The sequence below is a fragment of the Hippoglossus stenolepis genome, chromosome 3 (assembly GCF_022539355.2).
Source record: "Hippoglossus stenolepis isolate QCI-W04-F060 chromosome 3, HSTE1.2, whole genome shotgun sequence".
Lineage (NCBI taxonomy): Eukaryota > Metazoa > Chordata > Actinopteri > Pleuronectiformes > Pleuronectidae > Hippoglossus > Hippoglossus stenolepis.
Genome location: NC_061485.1, coordinates 30,542,515 through 30,563,978, shown reverse-complemented (window position 1 = coordinate 30,563,978; position 21,464 = coordinate 30,542,515). Strand labels below are relative to the sequence as shown.

Below are 21,464 nucleotides of genomic sequence, written 5' to 3'. Positions count from 1 at the left end.
CCACAAGACCGTTAGCCCAACCGCCAGCTCCCCAGAGCAGGTGCTCTCTCCTGGTCAGTCTGAATTGACTTTCCCTGACAATTTATCTGCAATTGAGCAACCAGCCAAATTTGAATGTATTTCAAGTTTTAGCAAATTTTTTCCAGGAAAAGATGGCCCTTCAACTTTTGTATGGACCACCCAAAATACAATTTCTTCTTATGCCACTGGGCACAGCCAATTTGATCTCTCTTTTTATATATATTATTGATTAAGCAAACAGAATGGCATTAAGATTTGGGTAGGTTGAGTCAGATTATTTGTAGCCAATGACAATAGGGGTTGTCCTTCCAGGATGAGTGTGCTATGTATTTGATTTTTAATGTAATTATGGCTTGCATGTTCAATAATTCCTTTCGGTTGTGGTTTAAAGAGTTTGATGCATGTATTTATAGTCAGAGTATTATATAAATTGTAACTCGAACTCAAGAAAGGCAATTCAGATTTTAATGCTTTTATTGTTTTCAGGTGTAATTGCCAACTAAAGTAACTGCCATATCAACCTTTTAATGTCACCTTAACCAGTAAGCCATTCTCTATCAATCTATTCGCAATAAAACGTTCAATTGTTGTGGTTACTGGGGACAGAGACCAAGAGAACTTGGAGATATCTGACACTTTTACCTGTATCAAAGTCTTAATTTTATATTCTGTAGGAACAGGACCAATTAAGCTTTTTCGAAAAATAACATACAGTTACTTGGACACAGCAAAGGACAAGGCAAGAATGTTGTTGGTGGAGTTACGTTAAAGGTACCCGGCACAGTATTCGACAAGTAATGGTGTTATGGGACAGTTACCAATGCTTTACTAGAATGAATTGGTAACTTTACACCTGAGCAAGTAGGTGGCACAATACAAATTAATTTTGGTTTCATGAGGTAATGCAAGTAATGCAAAATGTGTAGTAGATGAAAGCCATATGAAACAAAGAAGGCAAACAGGTAAACAAGATGCAGAGGAGGTATAGCTTTTCTGTCAAAGCATAGAAATGCAATGTCCGATGCCACTGGGGTCTCCCACACACAGCCAGAGACGAAACTCTTGCTTTTCAGCATACTTTTTATTCTTTAATCAGCAATCATAAATCAAACTCAACTCAACTGAAAGGGTCCAGCTATTTCTGCTGGCCTGGCAGCTCAACTAAGTATTTTCCATGCGCCTCTGTGTCTCTGTTTCTTACATGTGCATCCCTTGCGTGTGTCTCTTTCCTCATGTGGCAGCTCAGCTGCTGCCTTTTGAATTCAGGAAGAGTTGATTGGCTAACTAGTCTCAGCTATGCCAATCACCTCTCCCTGGTTCACCTCGAGGTGCTCACTGAGCCACCTCCAAAATGTCTTTACAATTACAATATATATTTAAATGTCATTTAACCAAGTTAAAGAAAATAGAAGGAGGGAGAATGTGAACAATAAAGAGACAGGAAGGATGGATATAGAATGAAAGAGAGGTGAAATTAAAACTTTAAATTCATCTGATTATTTATTTGGTGTGATTCTGTGTAATTATGTTGTTAATTAGTTTATGTTAGCATATGGAACGACTAGGATGCTTTGATAATCAGGGACAGAAGTTCTACTTGTATAGAATCTGTCTACATCGTATATTCTATGCCAGAATCTGTGCTGTTTACAGAGCAGATTTAGGCCTCATCATAAATCAAGCATCTCTGCAGAATTCACATCATTTGTCATTGGAGACTGTCTGGCTTAGTTAAGTTGTTTAGCCTCCAGATATTGGTCCAGGGAGAAGCCCAAACTCCCCATGGAAAGTCAATTCATTCCAATGACAATGAATAGTGTAAGCCCATTCACTGGCAATATTGTCTTCAGTGCAGGAAAATGCTTGACAGACTGAGGCATTTGCAAAATGTTCAGGTCAAGATATAATTACTTTCAATATCAGGGGGCAAGAGAGGAGACAATGACCTCGCCATCAAACCCAACGACTCAAATTAAATGCTGTCTTAAAGAGATTCATGAAAGGAGACATGGAAGTTGACCTTAGCACTTACAATACTGTATATGTCTGTGTGTGTGGTCCTAGGAAAGGTAGCTAATCTGATTGGGTACCTGGCAAAAGGCTTGTGCTGTCTGCAGAGCATCTGTCAGTGTATACTGTGCACTAACGTTTCCCAGTGGACATGCCACATCTGTGAGAAAAGTGAAACACCTTTTTTCACATCACACTATGTGTTAGATCACAGTGCACCAGAAGTCCATTCATTCTTATGAAAGATATTATTTTTTAGATCTTCAACAAAAACCGGATAAGTTTAATTCAGAAATTGGAAGGATGGGGACAAAGACAAATGTCCTGGGTGTGATTCATACGTCAGAAATCATTTTATAGGCTAAAAGTGATAACATGTTTTTTCTTTTTTATCTCCGCCAAGGAGGATTTTTTTCACCCCTGTACATTTGTTAGTCAGTTTATATGTTTGTTTGTATTTTTGGAAGCAAGATTAGACTAAAACAATTGAACAGATGTCCACGAGAAGGATGCGGTATGGATCGAGGAAGAACCCCTTACATTTAGGTTAAGATCTGGATCAGGGGCCTGATCCAGGAATTTATTTTGACTTTCTTTAACATTGCCAGATATTCATAATTTTCCCAGTGAATAATGCATGGATCCTGATGAAAAAAATCTATGTGTTAAACCTTTGGGCATTGGAGGAAGCATGCATTGTACTGGCATTCTAGTTTGTTACTGTTACTGCAACACACACATTTCTGTGTATTTTGACCTCATAATATACAGTAATTTTGACTGAGTCCCATACACCTTGCTGATATCAGATGTAGCCTTCTATATTTGGATTAATACACTGCTGTTTCCCAAAGTGGTCCTACACAGTTGTGTATTTGAGTCTATTTACACTTTGGGACTATTTGAGGTCGTGATAGTGCTCTATTATATTTCTGATAGGACTGTGTACGTTTTTTGAAATCTAAGAAATATAATTATAACATTTTTTGTAAGTCAGTGAAGTCATTATACAGTCACTTGAATTTAACGCAGTGATTAGGTTACTTAGTACATATATACTGATTTAATTGAGTCCATGACCTCAGACACAATTTCAAGGAAAGAATAAACTCACTTAAACAAGCATCACTTCAAAATCAGGTTGTTGTCTAACTCGGTAAATGTTCAAAGTAAATTTCACACACACTGATTAAATACATACAACACAGATGCACACATTACATACATTACAGAGCAACACAGTTAGCCTTGCTCTCCATTTCCAGCTCAGATCACAAAGCAATCTAATTAGTTTGTCTTCTTGCTTTGGTTTGGTCACTGCAAATACCGTAGCTGTCAGGTTGAAGGTAGAAAAGGTGTAATAATTACCCAACACTTCCTCCATGGCTGACTCAATCTACTACTGTCCTGCATTCCATGAAGCGGGTTGCTAATGGCTTTTTACCCACTTATGTACAAGACGGTGGGAATGTTCATTTAAGGGCAGAGACATTAATATTTACCTTGCCTTAAAAGGTTCAAGGCAAACTGGATCAGGCTATCTTCAATTAAACATGTCACCACCAAAGCGACCACTCCCTTGTGCTCTCTCTTCCTCTCTACCACTGTCAGACCCGCAAAAAGATTTACAGTTGGAGTGTTTTATATTGATCTTTGAGCTGGTTTTGTGTGTTGTCTATGTAAAATGAGATGAGTGGTCATGACAATTTAATGGGAATGGTGTAATCCACTTATCTCAAGATACAGGGGATAAATCAATAGACTATAATGTTCTGGTTTGGTTACTCTGGAGGCTAAAGCATGACTGTGGTGTCTGAGGGTGTAAAAGCTTTTACACAGAATACCTGTGTAGGCTATCAAAGTTTTATCATCCTGGCTTTTAGACGCTACATATGAGGATTAAAGGAGTGGATTTATAGATGTCCTGGGCAGCAGAGTGTTCACCATTATTTAAATGTAATGTAGAGGTAAATCTGGTAGAGAAGGACATCGAGGCATCATCATTGATTTTTACTGGAGAAAATGTGGACATATCATGTATAATGTAACAGTATCTGGGCAAGACAGAGGAAACCCACACACATTTGATATTTGTGGGATCACCTGTTTTCCAGAGGAGTGTTACAGTGTGCATAATAGTGTGGCTCCGGTCCCTGCTCTCTGGATAACCGTCTGGACCTGTCACCTTTACCCCCATCGCTCCTGCCTCTGCCTAAAGCTCCTGGCTCACCACTACCAGCTCCAACTCTCCCTAAACTGCAGCCTGGCAATAAATATCTTTCACCTACTCCTGTCTCCACGTCTGTGCTTGCACCTGGATTCACCTGTCCAAAAGTTCCACATAACAATCAGTTTGGATACAATTTTATTCTGTCTATTGGAAGTACAACAATATTATAGTAGTGCAAAACCAAATGTTTGGTGTGCATGGGACTGTCCACCCAAAAAAGAGTGAACATTGTGTGAACATTATGACAGTGGCGTGTTGTCAAGGCAAGCCAAGCTAAAAATACATCAATTATATGATATAAAAGTGGAAGTGAGGGCGCTGTGGAGCAGGCTATGGAGTAGGATGTGCTTTGGGTAGCTCTGCAGAACAAGCTGTTAAACCATTACATTTAAAGGCACTTATACCAAAGTTCATCCAGTGACATTGTAGTACTAGGACATTAGATTGACATCTACGGGGTATTATGGCGCACAAGACTACTAAAAGCTGACAGAACGCTGCATCTGTGCAGAAGCCTAGTTCACCTGCTGCAACCTTCCATTATGCTACAAAGTGTTTATTCTAATCAATGCTGCAAATACCCTTATCTTTCCGATATTCTCCATTACACGTGGCATTTATTGCACTTCTGTCTGTCCTGGGAGAGGGATCCCTCACATGTGGCTCTCTCTGAGGTTTCTACATTCTTTTTACCCTGTTAAAAGGGTTTTTGTTTTTCCTTACTCTTTTTGAGGGTTAAAGGCAGAGGATGTCAAACCTTCTTAAAGCCCTATGAGACAAATTGTGATTTGTGAATATGGGCTATACAAATAAAATGTGATTTGATTTGAATACACAATATGGTTTTGTGGAGTGGGCCGGTTTAAATCATCTGCTTCTGAATATGGCCAAGACCAGGGAGATGGTGATCAACTTCAGGAGGAAAAGGACGGTTTCCTCGGCACCTGCGTATTCTGGGAGAGGATGTTGTCACAGGGGAGGATTACAAGTACCTGGGCGTCCACATCGATAACTGACTAAAGTGGAAAACCAACACAGATGCTGTGTACAAGAAAGGGATGAGCAGACTCTATTGCCTGATGAAGCTGAGATTCAACGTGTGCAGCATGATGTTGGAAATCTTCCATCACTCTGTTGTAGCCAGTGCACTGTACTTTGCTGTGGTCTGCTGGGGAGCAGCATCGGAGCCGGTGACACCAACAGACTTAATGTAACAAGCTGATTAAGAAGGCTGGTTCCATCATTGGCTGCAAACCAGACTCTTTTGAAGTGGTGGTGGAGAGGAGGCTTTGAACAAACTGTTATCCATCATGGACAATCACAGAGCACCCTCTCCACCACCTAGTGGACAGACAGCAGAGCACTTTCTCCAACAGACTGGTTCAGCTCCGCTGCCTGAAGGACAGATACAGGATGTCTTTCCTGCCCACAGCAATAAGACTGTTTCTATCCACACCAAAACTCTTGGTATACTCCTGCAATAACTGTGAATATATATTTTTTGCACATATTATATTTATATTCATATTTTACTGCACATCTTATAGTCCTGGTTATTTATTTTAGTCATGTTTCAAACAAATACTGCAATTTTGCACGTTTTTCTCTTGTCGTCTTTGTATTTAACCTTTTTTCTTTGCTCTATGTGAAATGCCCTTGATATGCTGTTGTGATACAATAATTTCCCAAATTGGGATCAATAAAGTACATCTATCTATCTATCTATCAATCAGCCAGTGGAAATTTAGGGTTCAATGTCCTGGCCATATAGACCCTTTGGCATACGTACCGGAGGAGCTGGGGATCAAACCACTGACCTTCTAATAAGCTGATGACCTGCTCTTGAGCTACAGCCACCCACAGTATATATGATATGTTGTGCACACAAAGGAGCAGATTGAGTCGTTGGCTAATTGTTAATAATCATAAAATATGATTATTAATAAAAAATTATAATAACGGGGAACCACCCTGGTATCAGGGACCAATAATCAAACTGTAAAAATCTAAATCAATCTCAATTTGGAAAGTTCAATTAATAATATCAATATGTAATATTAATGATTATAAAATTGAACAGTGAAGGTTTAAGTCTGAGCACTAACTGTCATAATCCAGCTGTAATCACATACAAATGCGCAAATAATCACAAACGCTAGTTCTTTAATTACAAATAGAATTTATTAAAAGATAGTAACAGTAATGCAAATCACTTAACACTATCTCAACAAAATCCACTATACCAAAAACACTAACTACACAAGCGACTATAAAGATGGCAACACACATGTAACACCTCTGGTGTGTGTGTGTGTGTGTGTGTGTGTGTGTGTGTGTGTGTGTGTGTGAGAGAGAGAAAGAGGAGGGGGGTATAAAGATGGCGTACGAGGCCACGCTGGTGACGTCGTATCGCCAACTTATAAATGGCGGCTGAACCGCGTGAATTAACGAAGGGGAGGTCGAGAACAGAGAACCAAAGTGACCTAACTCGTGGCTCTACTTGCCAGAATGGCGATGGATAACGACGTGGTTCGATCACGCTATCTGGCCCCCAGAATGTATATAAGTGTGATTGTTTGTGTAGGTACGTCTGAATGTGTGTGTTAGGAGAGGGAGAAAAACAAGAGTGAGAGAGAGAGAAGAAACATGCAACAAGTAATAAGAGGAGATCTTAATCACCACCAAAGGCAATATGCAGTGATTCTACCACGCAGTAAACAGGCGGGCAATCCAGCTGTGTACTGGTTTTCTTATGTGTAAAATAACCGCTATTGCTCTAACGGCGGCGAGTCTAAACAGCGCGTCGGTGCTGCGTAAAACGCTGTCTCTGGACACGCGCAACAACACAGTAACAAACGAGGACTCAGCGGTCCGACACAATATTACATTCAACAATAAAACTAACTATTCAACTAGTCTCTGCCCAGACAATAAGCCTCTTACTTTGTGCTGGTTCGCGGTTCGTCCGTGCGTAACTCAAGAAAAGAGAAGTTAACAACGAATCTGAAGATAAAACAAACGTCTGCCTGTTTGCTCCCTTTCAGTGAACGGGTCACACGGAGCAACTTGGAGAGGTCCTTCTAGTAACAACGGCGCTGTGGAGCCAGGTTCCTTTTATCACCTGAGTCGCGTCACGGGCAGCTCTTAGGGGGGTCATGGGCGTCTGTTGGCTCTCAACCAGTGAGAGGCCAGAGTTCGAATTCAAGCAGCGGTTTATGACTTCGGGTGTTTTCCTGAAGGAATTCGGGCACCCTCTTATCAAGATGCTGAAAACTCTAGCTTAGGCTTCTGGAGTTACATGTAGGCCCCTCCATTGTTCTCTTTACCTGGCTTTAGATCCCAACAGATACATGTATATGAATGCCAAGCTGAAAAAAGAGATGGACAGAGCTGTTACAAAGCAGTAAACTTCCACATTTGAATCTCCCCATTGAGATAACTGGTTCACTTGATAAAAATAAAACATAATATAAACAGTATATGGCTGAACTGTGGATATATATATACAGGTATGTGTGTGTGTTCCTTTTGTTCATATAGAAACAAGTTACCACGATCATAGCTTAGTTGTGAAATCCCATTACATGATGGAGTGTCTCTCCTGCCTGACAGCATTGCTAGCCACTGTTAACATGGGTAATTTATCATTTTTACTCCTGTAACTTTGCTTTCAGACATGGACTGAACTCCAGAGATTCTCCAGACATTCTCAGGAGGGGCTGTATGTGAAAACGCAAATCTGAGCGCTTTCTCCAAAGTAGGAGATCCTCTACAGGATTCACCACAAGGTGTGTTGATGACATTTCTAGCAGGCAACAGACAAAAAAAAAGACAAAATAAAAGAAAATCATCAAGATGAAATTTTGATAATTTCTGTACATCATCTAGACAGTATAGGGATGCCTGAAATTTACTTTCACAAAGTTTGATTGCTCCATGAGTGAGAAACTTATGTTTAAAGATTATTTCCATTGACTGCAATAGGTGACATGACAAAACATTAAAAAGAATTCTGTTATTAAGATAAAATTCTGACATATTACACATTGCATCTATCATGGCATGAAGATTTAGTCATGAACATTGGGAATCTGTTTAGTGAGAATTTCCTGTATCTGTTTGAAATACTGTTTACAGAAAAAACATATTGATGCACTGTTAGTAGGGTTTTTTGGTAAAATAGGACAAAGGATGTCGCACCTTGTTAAGCCCTATGAGACAAATTGTGATTTGTGAATATGGGCTATACACATACAATTTGATTGATTGATTGATTGATGCACCGTGGGCTCAATCTTTGATAAATAAAAAATCTGGCTGGATAATTTGTGGAGGACAGTCTGAGGATGCAGTGTAGCAAGTTTGGTGTCAATTGATCTAAAATTGTGTGAGGGAATAGCTTTAATTAGTTTAGTATTGGACTTCATAATTGATGCCATTCAAGTGTATGAAAGTGTCTGCTCAAATGGGCCTCTCAATTGAAAATATAAAGTTCTAGAAATGATGGTTGATTTGCTATGAATTTTCGAAGTTTTTTAACGTATTTATTGTTGTAGCACCACCATCAGGACTATTGGCCCACAAAGCCAGTTGAGGACTTTTGGCATAGGACTAGACCTATTTGTTAATTTTGGTTTATTTTCATGCATGGGACGGTGGATTTCCTAATAATAATGATAATAATGATAATAATAATAATAACATTGAGAAAAACAAGAGGGACGGCAGCAAAGCAGCTTGGCCCCTAATAAATATCTCAGTTCTCTTTACCTTTGGCCTCAGCGTACCCTCAAGTTCAGCCTGTATCATTGATTACAAGGCCTGAACACTTGATGACGCTAAGGTGCAGAACTGAAGTTATGTACCTAACATCCGCTGGTGGCCACTGACACCTGCTAACATATACTGGTGGTAGTTGGTGACCTAAATTGTGCAACAAAACAATGGTGCACATGCTTTAGGAAAAATATAAAAAGCTAAGAGATGAACAAAGAGACAAGGAGTCGGGAGGTAGAGAAAAGGAGATAGCTTTACTATAAAGAAGGCGTCGCTAGCAGAAGTTGCAACATCTCATCATACACGCATACATGGTGAATATATTAATGCAATTTTCTGTTGAGTAGATGTACCTAACAAAAGCCGTCAGCATGATGAAGCAAGACGTTGCTGCTCTGATACACTTGGTAAAAAGAAGATGCTAATGTGAGAAATTACAAAAAGCCATACCGCATGTGATCAACCATTTTACAAAATCCAGTTGCGAATATCATATGTGCATCAGGGAAATTCAAGACTTATATAAACTCAAATAAAAAATAAGCTGAAAAACTGCACGCTGACATTTTTCCCACATAAAAGGTGAGCTGAGACAAAGCAGTAAATAGAGACGATTGATTCTGTATGCACCTCAAATCAATGTTCACAGACAAACAAAATGACAGAAAAAGCACTGTGTATCAGCAAATATGTGAAGTTCACTTTGCTTCAGTTTACATTTCCCCACTGTGACACACGGGGAGAATAAGACATCTCTTTCTTGTGGAAGAGGTGAGAAGTACTAGACCAGAGCTGTTTTCAAAATGGCTGCCTGTAATCTGGACAATATCATAGTGGATCCATTACATCTTTCCTAATGTACAGATTTCCAAATAAGCAAAGAATGGCAGCCTCCTTCTTCCTGAATTTGGAAAATTGAATGAGAACCATTTACATGTTAAGTCACAGTTAAACTGTTCGTTCAGGTGAAGTCAACGTGAAAATAAACTTGAGTTGGCTCTTGAATTTGTTGTCCTAGTTTACCACTGGTATTTATCGCTTGTAACTTGCATTGAAACAAAGCAACACAAAGATAACAGGTGGCCATTTTCATAGGTTCTGCTTTTGGTCTCACTGTTCTCCACCTGATTTGAGCTTGTGGAACTACACTTTATGCAGGCGGTGATACTTTCAGTTTCTTTCAGGGGTTGGCAGCAGTGCTGTTGATTATGATTGGACACACGTGTTATCATAAAACAACAATTACTATAACGACATCTGGCATGTAGTAGGAATGGGGATACTGAGAGCCAGATACCACAGGGAGAAAGATGAACCGAAATGATTAAAAGATTAAGCGCATGATGGTGTAAATGACTAAAGCTACTGACCAGTTGGAAGCACTAGATGATATTTTGAACCAAAGCCTCATGGGAGGCCCCAGATAATGGATTTTTAAGATCCTGCAGTGAAAAGGTTACATTATTTTAGGGAAAACTTACACATGGTAATCTTGGAAATGTTACAAGTTGACAACAATCCGAACTGCAGCATGATAGGCCGAGGCAGATGGCCGCCCACATTGAGTCTGGTTCTGCTAGAGGTTTCTTCTAGTTACTGAGGAAGTTTTTTTCTCTCCACAGTCGCTAAAGTGCTGTTGGGTTTCCCTATAAATATGTAACATAATATATTGTATGATTCGGTGCTATACAAATAAAATTGAATTGAATTACTAAACCTGGACATAAGGAAACAGGCAGCATGGTGGACAGTGGACATGTATCAACCATATGTTTACATTATACTAGACATTTAAATAGATGGACATATTCTCATGGGCTTAGAGTATGGTGTGAGTAAAGTTTAGGCGTCCCACAGATTCTTGTGGACTAAATGTCACATAGACCCTCAGGGACATGGAAAGAATAATCTCAGCTTTTTCTTTTTGGCTATGTGAGTACTCAACTGTGGAGGAAAAGGCTCAAGTTTTATTCCTCTGAAATGGGACACAGCTATGCAACAATGTTGGGAAAAAGGCATTTGGAAAGAAGGAGTAGACAGTCTCAGAAAGAATAGTGTGAAGGACGGAGTTTGTTCCAATACATCAGAGAATGCATGTTTTTTAGGCCTACTAGCAGTATTTATGCGACAAATGCTACAAATGGGATATTGCAGAATGTATTTACATCATAGAGAATCTTACATATTCCTCTTTCACAATATAGAATTCAGACCATCATTAAGCAAGTGACTGACTTGTCACAGTCAGTTCTATATATTACAATGTCAAAGCAAAGGGAAAGATAGAGTGTAGGGTGGATCTTGTTGAGTGCAAATGCTAGTCAAAGCTACATAACAGAGGTACATGACACACTAGAGATGCACCGGTTGCATTTGCTTGGTGGATGCAAATTTGTGAATCTTTGTTTTCTTTTCAAATAAAGCATTTTTCAGGGGAAATTGACCATGAAATATTTACAAAGATAAGAGACCAACGTGTACAAAATATATGCCAAATAAATAATAAGCAACAATATTAATTTTCTGTGTGGTAGAAATGGTATGTTACATAAATCAGAAAAACAACACAGAATAACAGTAGTACAAGAAGAGCAGCACAACGGACAGATAACATGATGACAGGTACAGTATTTTCTTTTTCTGGTTTTGTTTACAGCAGAAAGCCAGCTGCTACAAAAATATCTTATTCATACTGTTGAGTTCAATGCCTCTCATGATAAGCAATAACAGATTCTGAAGACATCTTTACTTTGGCTATTTCTGGTGTGTGAAAACTAGAATAAGTCTGTCATGAGTGATTATAACAATTATTAAATAAAGAACTAATATATTAATACTATCCACATAATGTCATAAATAGAAATATAAAATAAATATTTAAAATACCATGTAAAATACAGTTTTTAACTGTATTTAAGTACCATGTGATTTAGCATTGGAGGGTCTAATAGCCCTCTTGACCAGCAACTACAGTAAGAGCGGCAAAACTCTGTGGTAAAACCAATGAGCACTCACTGAATGATTAGTATTAACTAAAGAAACATGAGCAGATGATTGAATGGCAGTCCATAAGTCTGCAAAGACAATGACTAGATGACTTATATGGTAGTAGGACAAGTGAGATACCGAGCATGCCAACTACTTAAAACATATTCTGTTAATTAAACAGTTTTCTCTTTTTTGTCTTTCTCTGCAAAAACTAAAACCTCAGCTTGTTTCATTTCAAAGTGGGTTGTGAATTTAATTTATATATCTTCATGCTGTAAATACTGTAGTTTCAAATGTTTCCTACATGACCCCATTGCTGTATTCTTTTTGTATGCATAACAAATTGGTCAAATTTATAAACAAAAATTCTGGAACTGGAAAAGGTGCTGACCATTCTGTACATTCTAAACACAAAAAACCTTTAGAGGCAGTGTGATTGACACAATGTCATGAATTGAAAATGGAGGTCTGGAGGAAAATATCAGAAAGAACTGAAATAAGTTGGGGCATACAGTAGGCCTACAAGTTAAGTTAAAGCTAACATCTGTACTCTGGCTGTTTGGGACTAAAGATTGTAATAAAAATCCTTTTCAATTTGTGTACAATACAATGCAACATTTTGTCTGAACACACCTTAAACTTCTCATATTGTATTCATGTCACACAGGAGAGAATGTATATCAGCCTCCAACCTGAAAACATAAGGATTTAGGAAATTTGGTGTTTTGATATGTTTTAACTAACCACAATTAGTCATTGCAATGAGCAATGCAATCCAACAATGTTGGATTTATAAAACGTACTTATGATACTTACATATTCATATGGTTAACAAATGAGAAACTGACAAAAAAGCAACAGAATATTGTAATACAGAATTATCGAATATTAATGGTAATAGTTGGAGCTTTACAGTCACCATTTGAACTATCCCATTTGACATGAATGCAACATTAGCCTGCATGCTGACTAGGAAATTCACTGAGTTGTAGTCCACTTGCCTTTCTACAGTGCTCCAAAATATTATTTAAATGGATTCATTGAAAACACACTATAGCAAAGTTGGCTGTTTGTGGTGAAATGGCTTTTGTTATGGCAGCCATTTTGATCGATTGGATTAAAGGTAAAAAAAAAAAAAGTCTACCACATGATACAAGGCAAAGTTAATAGAAAGCATGGGAGTTTGGACTGTATATGGTAAAAGTGAAGTTAAATGTACTGTTTACTGACCAGATTAAAACCATAATGATATTGTGGAAGTGACAGTGCATAGTTTTGCGGGGCACTAAAATGTGTGCCAGGACTGTATACAGCATTCATTAAGATTTAATGACTCATCTACCAGCTGTGGAAAAACTAAAATCTTTCATTGCTTAAATATCAATATGATAAACATATCTGCCAGCATCCTGTTGAGTTTGATGGTTCAAAGCTGATATGTTAAAACACGGGGCGAGTGTGTGGGTTTGTGTGTAACCACTGTGTGAACTTTACTGGGATGCTACACTAAAGTATGAGGGGCGCATCAGGAAGGACACTGAAAATGTTCAGAGCAGGAACAAACAAAGGAAAAATCTCTAAATAACACTTGTAGATGCCTCCAAATACTGGAGGCTGCCCAGAAGGCACACTTCAAGTCTGTGTGGGTAAAGGGCAGGCAGAGCACAGAGTAAAACAAGCACTGTCCACTTTGTCCAAACATCACCTCAGACAGGCCATATTTTAGAGCTGGAAACATAAAGTAAAGGCTTGTGGTCTAGTTGCACTCCCGAGTTTCTCGTTGTTATCATCAGAGGAAAGTCTACACAGTCTCCAGACAGGCCCTGCTGCATTTCTTCTGTGTTATTGGTGTTTCATATAGTAATATGTTTGTATGTGTGTGTGTGTGTGTCTGTGTGTCTGTGTGGGGTGTATGGTGCTGTTGTAAAACCCTAAAATCACTGGGTGGATGTTTGGGGCACTTAGCCCCCCATGTGCTGCTGGGAGGCTATGCCAGTGAGTAGATGGCATTGACAGGTGAAGTGGCCTCGGAGCTCTCGTTGCCCTCTGTCTCATCCTTGTCCTTCTTCACTGTGTACTGGCCAATAAAAGAGCCATCCTCGTTGAACTGACCATCGCCACCTTCACCATAGTCCACGAGGCTGTCGTCGCTTTCCTTCACATTGCCATCCAGCGAAGTCTGGCTGCCCTGCAGAGGCTTGTTGTCCTCATCGCTGCTGCAAAGGGAAATGAGGAGAAGAGAGTTTGAGGTTAAAATGTGAGCAGGGTGTTTTTAAAGTGTCAGCAGGAGTTTGCGACCTTGCCATTGGCATAGGTTAAAAGGGGAAATGAAAGGTTACGGAAGTTGAAGATAAAGAAATTAGATCAAAGTTAGTTATCAAATTGTATGGGTAAAAATTGTTTTGGGCAGAGTGTGCTGATCTGGGCTATTGTTCTATTTAAGTATTATGCTCGGTTAAGGGGATATTCTTACATGTCTTACATGTCATGCTTCAATGGAATCATGTCATGACCAAAATGGACAAAAGAAATAATTTATATTCTATCAATGTACATATGCAATGTGAGTACTCAAAATACTCAAAGAAAATCCAAATCAATCCTTTGAAAACATAGCTGCACTCACATTGTGTACCAAAGCTGCGTGTAGATTTACAGCAAAAGTCTAAACAGTATTCAAATCGGGGTTTTAAAACAACCCTGTCTCCTAAAAACATTTGTACAACTTGCATTAATATGTTTGAAGGAAACATATTGCCACCTGAAAGTAAGTTGTTTTGAACATATCAGTGAATGTACCTGCAAACCATTCACTGTAAATACAAAATGATTGCACTCAAAAAATCTGCAAAACAATCACTGTCAGCATAAAGTGCTTCATTTGTTTTCTGACTCGACATGAACTTTAGACTCCAATGTCCAAAAATTTATGTCAGCAGAATATATTGATGTAGGAATTACATTTCCTCCAAAACATGATTGGCAAAGCAATTAAGTTAACCAGTATTTTGTGGTAATGAAGAGATAAATACTGTCCTCAAAAATTCAAACAAGACATTTGCATACACATGCTAAATGCTGGCCATATTCTTTCATGAGACATAAGCCTGAAAAGTCCACTGCAATTCCTGGAGTTGCGGTCGATTTCAGTTCAGAGTATGGCTGCATGTCACTTCACTCTGATTTCAGGGAGAACATCATGCACAGGGAGAAAGAGCTCTAGACTAGCAGATGCTTTCTTGTGTCATATTAAGCCAGCAGCATGACGGTGGCAAATGCATTAGAAGAAGGCAGAACTGAGATATTTCTCTTCTCTGCTTGCGGTGGAGCATTATATTTCAAAAGGATCAAACATCATGTATTCAGATGCTCCAGGAGGACAGTATCTGTACTGTTGCTTCAGAGAATCATCATGCTCCATGCTAAAACACAAAGGGAATCGCACACATCATTAAATACAGTTTAGGATCTAGATATGTAATCATCAGGAATACAAATGGACCAAGGAAGATGCAGCATGATCAAGGTCCAACACAATTTTAAATCCAGCAAATTCAGCACAGTTGGAATCCAGAATATATTTTATCAAAGTACAGAAACTCTAGAGTACAGCAAGAAGCAGTGAAACATTCAAAGCTTTAAAAACAAATGCTAGCATGTGATAATGTGAGGCTCTGAAATAAAGTTATAAGCTAACATAAAGTGGATAAATGCTTGAGAAGTTTTGTCATCTTTTAACTGAGTAATATGCAATCTGATTACAATTGTAGCATAAATTCAGTTAGTATGAGGCCAGTGATGGTTTCTGTGTTGTATTTTGAACTAAATAATGAATTTTGATGGGCTGATTCTTAGCTGTTTACATTCATTGTAGCCCTTTTTTCAAGACTATCAATTGCAGATGACACCACGTAACAGCCACACAGGCAGTTCATGATTACACCTGGGTAGGGATTTATGATGTCACAAAACCTAATTATCTTAGATATGGACGCACTGTTGACATCATTCAGAGCCAGAGTCTGTGCAGTGGGTGCTGAGCTGAGGTAGTGAGGTCCCACCATACACCCTCCAAAGAATCAAGACAGCTTCAGTTGTCAATCATGACCTCTCACCTAATTTTTTATAGCATCGAATAATTAAAACCAAACCCACAAGAAACATGAACACTTGGACAACATCGGTACGACAAGAATAACCTATAACGATAGTAACCATCTTTGGATAAACATTTATTTAACATGTACTAAGATTTTTTATGTTTATGTCCCAACTCTTGGAGGAGACATGCTTTATGAAAGATATTGCAGCCAGCTACCAACAGCAACACAGTAGCTGGCAGATAGAAGGATATTCTTTAAGAGTGCCAGAAGTAAGTCAGAGAGGCATGTCTCCACACACCACCGCCTATGAAATGCTTCAAGATTGTAGTTTCCGGTAAGCTATCTCCCATTGCAAAACAGATTAACATGAGTCAAGAAGTGAATGCTGAGTTCACTTAGGACATTTGTATTGGGAAATAGTTTTTTTCTATTGGATTACACATGCTTAGTTCTTAGAAGTTCTCTTGATAGATAATATTCACTAGGATTTTAACAGTCAAGAATGGCTCTAACAAATGAAAATGCACTGCAAAGAAGCAATAGAAAGTGAGATTCTCTTAGAGTGGGATTAGGAGGACTAAGGTGGTGATACTTCTTATTTTCATACCTTTCAAGAGACCTTTTCACCAATGAGGAAATGAAATCCCAAAAGAGATAAAGAACACATAAATGAAGGTGAGGTGGGTAGAACAGAAACAAACAGCAAACAAGACATGCTAAATAAACAGATACTAAAAACGATGTTGATGCATTGAGATGAAGAATAACACTGACATATACAAGTCTTCGCTAAGGTTGGAAGCGAATACATTTCATAAGATAATGACATAAAACAAAGTACTGGTTTGACCTTTAAACAGTTATGACAATCAATTATAACAGTAAGGTCACACATTTTTAGGATGTGTTGACCATAGAATCATGGCCAATTTTGATGGCGCAGGACACAAGAGCATGTTAAGCAGTCAGACAATCAGACAGATGACAACAGCCCAGTATCTTATAATGACTACACACTGGAAAATTACCACCAACTGGGCGGCTGTGGCTCAGAAGGTCCACTAATCAGAAGGTTGGTGGTTTGATCCCCTCCAGTCTGGATGCTGAAGTGTCCTTTGGTCACTCTAAATTGCTCCTAATTTTCTGCAGTGTGTGAATGATGTTGGATAGAAAAGTGACTTATGGGAGTGAATGAATGTGACTAGTAGTGTAATACACTTTGGGCCTGATCTACTAAAGGTTTGCGTGTGTAAAAACGTGTGCAAACTTGATTTCACCTGCAAAAAAAAACATGCAGGCTGATCTACTAACGGTGCGCACTGAGGATTTCATGCAGAATAACACACGCTGTCCATTTATTTATATTTCTACCTGAGTTCGCGAAATATTGGGAGGAGTAGATGCAAATGCACAGATAGCTGCAGTTATTGTGGTGAGGAGATGGCAGGAAGAAGACGGAGAGAACTGTCTTTTTCTGCTCATGGCAGAAAGTGAACTGCACCTGCTGCTCAATGTTGGTCAGGCATCTCTTCCAATGTCCCCCCACCTGTTTTATTTGCAGAGGTTTTATCATGAGCTATTTTTTCTTTTTCTTTTCTTTATCTTCTCTTAATTTCATCGTTTTTTGTTTACCCACAGCATTAACTTTCTCGCGGATTCTCTCCCATATTGCGTTTCTTGAGTTATATTAATATTTCTTTGCTGTAGCTCAACAACATGTTTGTTTGCCTCTTCCACTAACACCTCCAATATCATTGTATTAAATTTTGTTGTGCGATTAGTCACTCTGCTATCAGTAATGCTCCATGGTGGAAAGCAGTAGCGCACGCAAAACATTCATTTAAATACTACTATCTCTACCATGTTTGATCCTGTTATCATTTACGCAATTATTTATAGTAGATCACCCGCAAAATGCCCACAAACAGAACGTGCAATCTGCACATGCAATTCAGCACTCTTTAATTGGGATCTTATTAGATCAGGCCCTTTGAGTGGCCAGTAAGACTAGAAAAGTGCTATACAAAAGCATTTAATTTAACTAATGATAAAAATTGCCAAGTTTTCAAATATTGACATTGTAATCTGGCGTGAGGCTTTGGGCTGTAAACACGTTTCCAGTGGCTAAACCACTTAATTTGGAGGTCAAACCTAAAGTTAGGTCATCTGAGATGTCACTGAAAATCCTTCATTGCAGAGGACAACCTACAGTTAGTATGGCAAGTTGAAGTTGGAGCAGGCTGTAAACTGTAATGGATGGTTATGAGGGTATTAACTATGGTATTAATTGTTTCATATGCATTTCTTCACATGTGGTTTCCTCTTCCTTTGTGTAGAAGTATTTCCTGACCGATCAGACTGTCACCATATTCTCAGAACTCAGCCATTAACTTGTTTGTACAATGCTATACACTATAAAACCCCATGTAGTTTTTAAATAGTAAATCTGTTTTTATAATAGAGTTATTATGTTTAACTCTTGCCCTGTACAACAAAACTAAACTAAGGATCCAGCTGAAAAATGTATGTTGTGTAAAACTTGTGTTTCTACTTTGAAGTATTGCAACAAGATGCATGAATTTCAGTTCAGAACATTTTTGATTGTATCTCCAGCCCTTATGCACCTGGTGGTAGATGCTTTTAAAATGTCCGGCAACAAAGGAAAAACAACGGAATTAGCCTTGAGAGGGGTGAAGTCATGTTAGCTGTAACAGGAAGGTGCAAGCTCCCACACTGTTCACTCATGCTGCTATCTGGAATCAATGTCTTCTTGCTGGAACAACTGATCCATGAAGAGCCTATCATGAGGATGGATGCTTTTATATGTACAAGATGAAGTTTGGCAACTCTGTACACCTCTCTGGCTAACAACATCCAACACATTAAGATACATTATAATCAATGGAGTTGTTACTTGCTGATTGTAAAGTGGTGCAAGCCGAATTTAACATTTCGACCCTCAATGGATGAGTGGAATAGCCAATGAACAAATTCAAATAATAAATTCAAATTACCATTCAGGTTCAATTAATGGAAGGTTGCAGTTGATTCAATTCAAAGTCATGCATAGATTACATTATTCTAAAGAAAAATTTAATAAAATGTATGTACTGTCCTATAAAGCGCTTTGAGTGGTCATCAAGACAAACAAAAATCTCTATATAAATACTTACCATTTACCCAAATGTATCTGATATACAGATGTAACTCCCCAAAGGTCACTCCGGTCCACGACCTTTGGCTTTGTCCCATGATTGTCCCTTTTTGGTAGGATATCTTTAATTGGTATTCTAACAATTATGATCTGATGCACTGTTTGGCTGCTCAGTAGATTCTCTTGCACTGCAACATACTGTACAGCAGACCTTATGTTTGGTATGTTAGTTGAAAAGAGGATAATACTCAGTGAATGGACGAGTGCTCTTTGTTTCTCCAGATGGTTTATGGTTAATGAAAAATTTGAGAGCTCCTGGGGCCCAAGTATTAGGCACCCTATCTTCCCTGAATAACTCCCTTTTGTGTGATATCCATTGTGGCTATTCCTCACCATATGCTTTGTTTTCATCAAATGATTGACTGACGGAGGCTGTAACTGCAGCTATCTCTGTCTTGTCTGGCTTTAATGTGGTTTTTGTTTTTTATGCTTTTGTATGTTTGTTCTGTACTGTATGTTTGTGTTGATGTTTTTTTTGTCTGTGTGATACATTTATTATATAATAATAAAAAATTATGAATTTCACCGTATTTAGCTCCAAACAACATTAAACAATGTAGAGTGACATTTTTAAAGTCACTTGTATCAGATTTACTGCAATATTTGTGAACTTTGTCATTTATTTATTTTCCTGTAAAAAATAGAATGTTGATTTTAAATCCAAATCTAAATGGTCACCAGACTATCCTTTACTGTGTATATGTATGTATCACTTGGATGTAATGTGACCACCATGGTCTGAAGTTTAGGTTGTTGACACTGGGATAGTTTTGTTACTGGTGATTATTAGATTTCCAGTTTGAAATTGTTATGGAACTGAAGCCTACAACTCGGCTGCTTCCATCTCTCTGTTAATCGGACCTCACAGCTAGGATGTCTAATACTTTCTATGATGTCACTTATAACATTGTTAAAATGATACTTTAAAAGCTAAAGCGGGACTGATTTTGCTGACATCGTCTAAGCTCAACAAAAAGCCAATAATGCTGATTGTCCCTGTTTGAGCAGACCCAAACAAGTTACACTTTATCCACAGCCCCTCTCCCCAGCTCAGGCGAAATATCTACTCCACCCGACATGCACAGGCTGCGAAAAATGCCGTGCCAAAACTTAAGTACCTGTTTTCGTTTTCGTTCCTGTCAGGGACAGATGACCCATTTCAGCGTGGGGGAGAGAGACGGACGAAATGTGAGGAAAAAGTGGAGACAGCAAGATAGAAGATGTGCAGAGAAAGAAAGAGGACAGATGACAGAGAAGCTTCACATGATACATGCATGTAAGTTCTTGCATGCACACACACAAAAACACAGAGACACAGAGCTGGAGTGGAGTGGGATTGATGCATTAGCACCAGGGACAGAATCAGAGTAAAGCAATGACCTTGAGTGTAAAAGAGGGGTTGAGTGTTAGATCCATATTAGATCCATTATTGATTAACAAACAGTGCAGGATCTCAGATATTGGGGATGCATGAATCACAAAAGCACACATTAAGCACAAAAACACAGCATTACAATAATTTTAGCAAAGAGGTTCATTATGTGTGTACTTTTCATTTATGTAAAAAAGAGTGTAGATTGTATGGATACTGTAAAGGGCCAGATTCTTGTGACTGTATGTGTGCTCATATATGGGCAATCACAGGTTACTGTTGTCTTTTCATCATTAGGATCCAAGGTCAGTCAGATGTTGTTGTTTTTCATTTAAGGGTATCTACAATCAAATATAAAAGCTGCACTGTCACTCTCACAGAGTTAGAACATGTACATCTCAGGTTTAGAAAGCAGGTTAATCTAAGCATGTTTTTAGTCAAAGTTCAGTGGGACCTGGAAGGAGATAAAGGCACATCATTCACCAACACATTCTTTTCAGACACGTTCTACAGCATATACAGTACATCCTAACATTACAGAAATATAGCATACTGTGTATGCTCAATTGTTATCATTGCACAACATAGCATGTGTCATTTTCATATGTGACCGTGCTTAAAAAATGGTGCCCAGAAAAAGGTGGTGCAAGGATGGTAAAGTGAACATGAAATAGTAGGATTCATTGTACCTCAGCTGCTTGACCGAGAAAGTTTTCATCCATGTGAACTCTTATGCACATATATTGTACA

The 21,464-nt window shown here is 38.6% G+C and overlaps 1 protein-coding gene across 26 annotated transcripts in view; it reads right to left on the bottom strand.

The window, feature by feature from the left end:
- Positions 1 to 9,272: 9,272 nt before the first annotated feature.
- Positions 9,273 to 21,464, bottom strand: part of nfasca (neurofascin homolog (chicken) a) — a 122,297-nt gene continuing 110,105 nt past the window's right edge. For 23 of the 26 annotated variants that reach the window (XM_035151927.2, XM_035151930.2, XM_035151929.2 and 20 more), the window contains one exon: positions 9,273 to 14,241. In XM_035151927.2, coding sequence (XP_035007818.1) covers positions 14,013 to 14,241 — 229 coding nt within the window. In that variant the 3' untranslated portion in view covers positions 9,273 to 14,012. Of the gene's footprint in view, positions 14,242 to 20,460; positions 21,169 to 21,464 lie in introns of all 26 variants that reach the window. The other 3 variants (XR_004695066.1, XR_004695068.1, XM_035151949.2) reach the window with 2 other exon arrangements.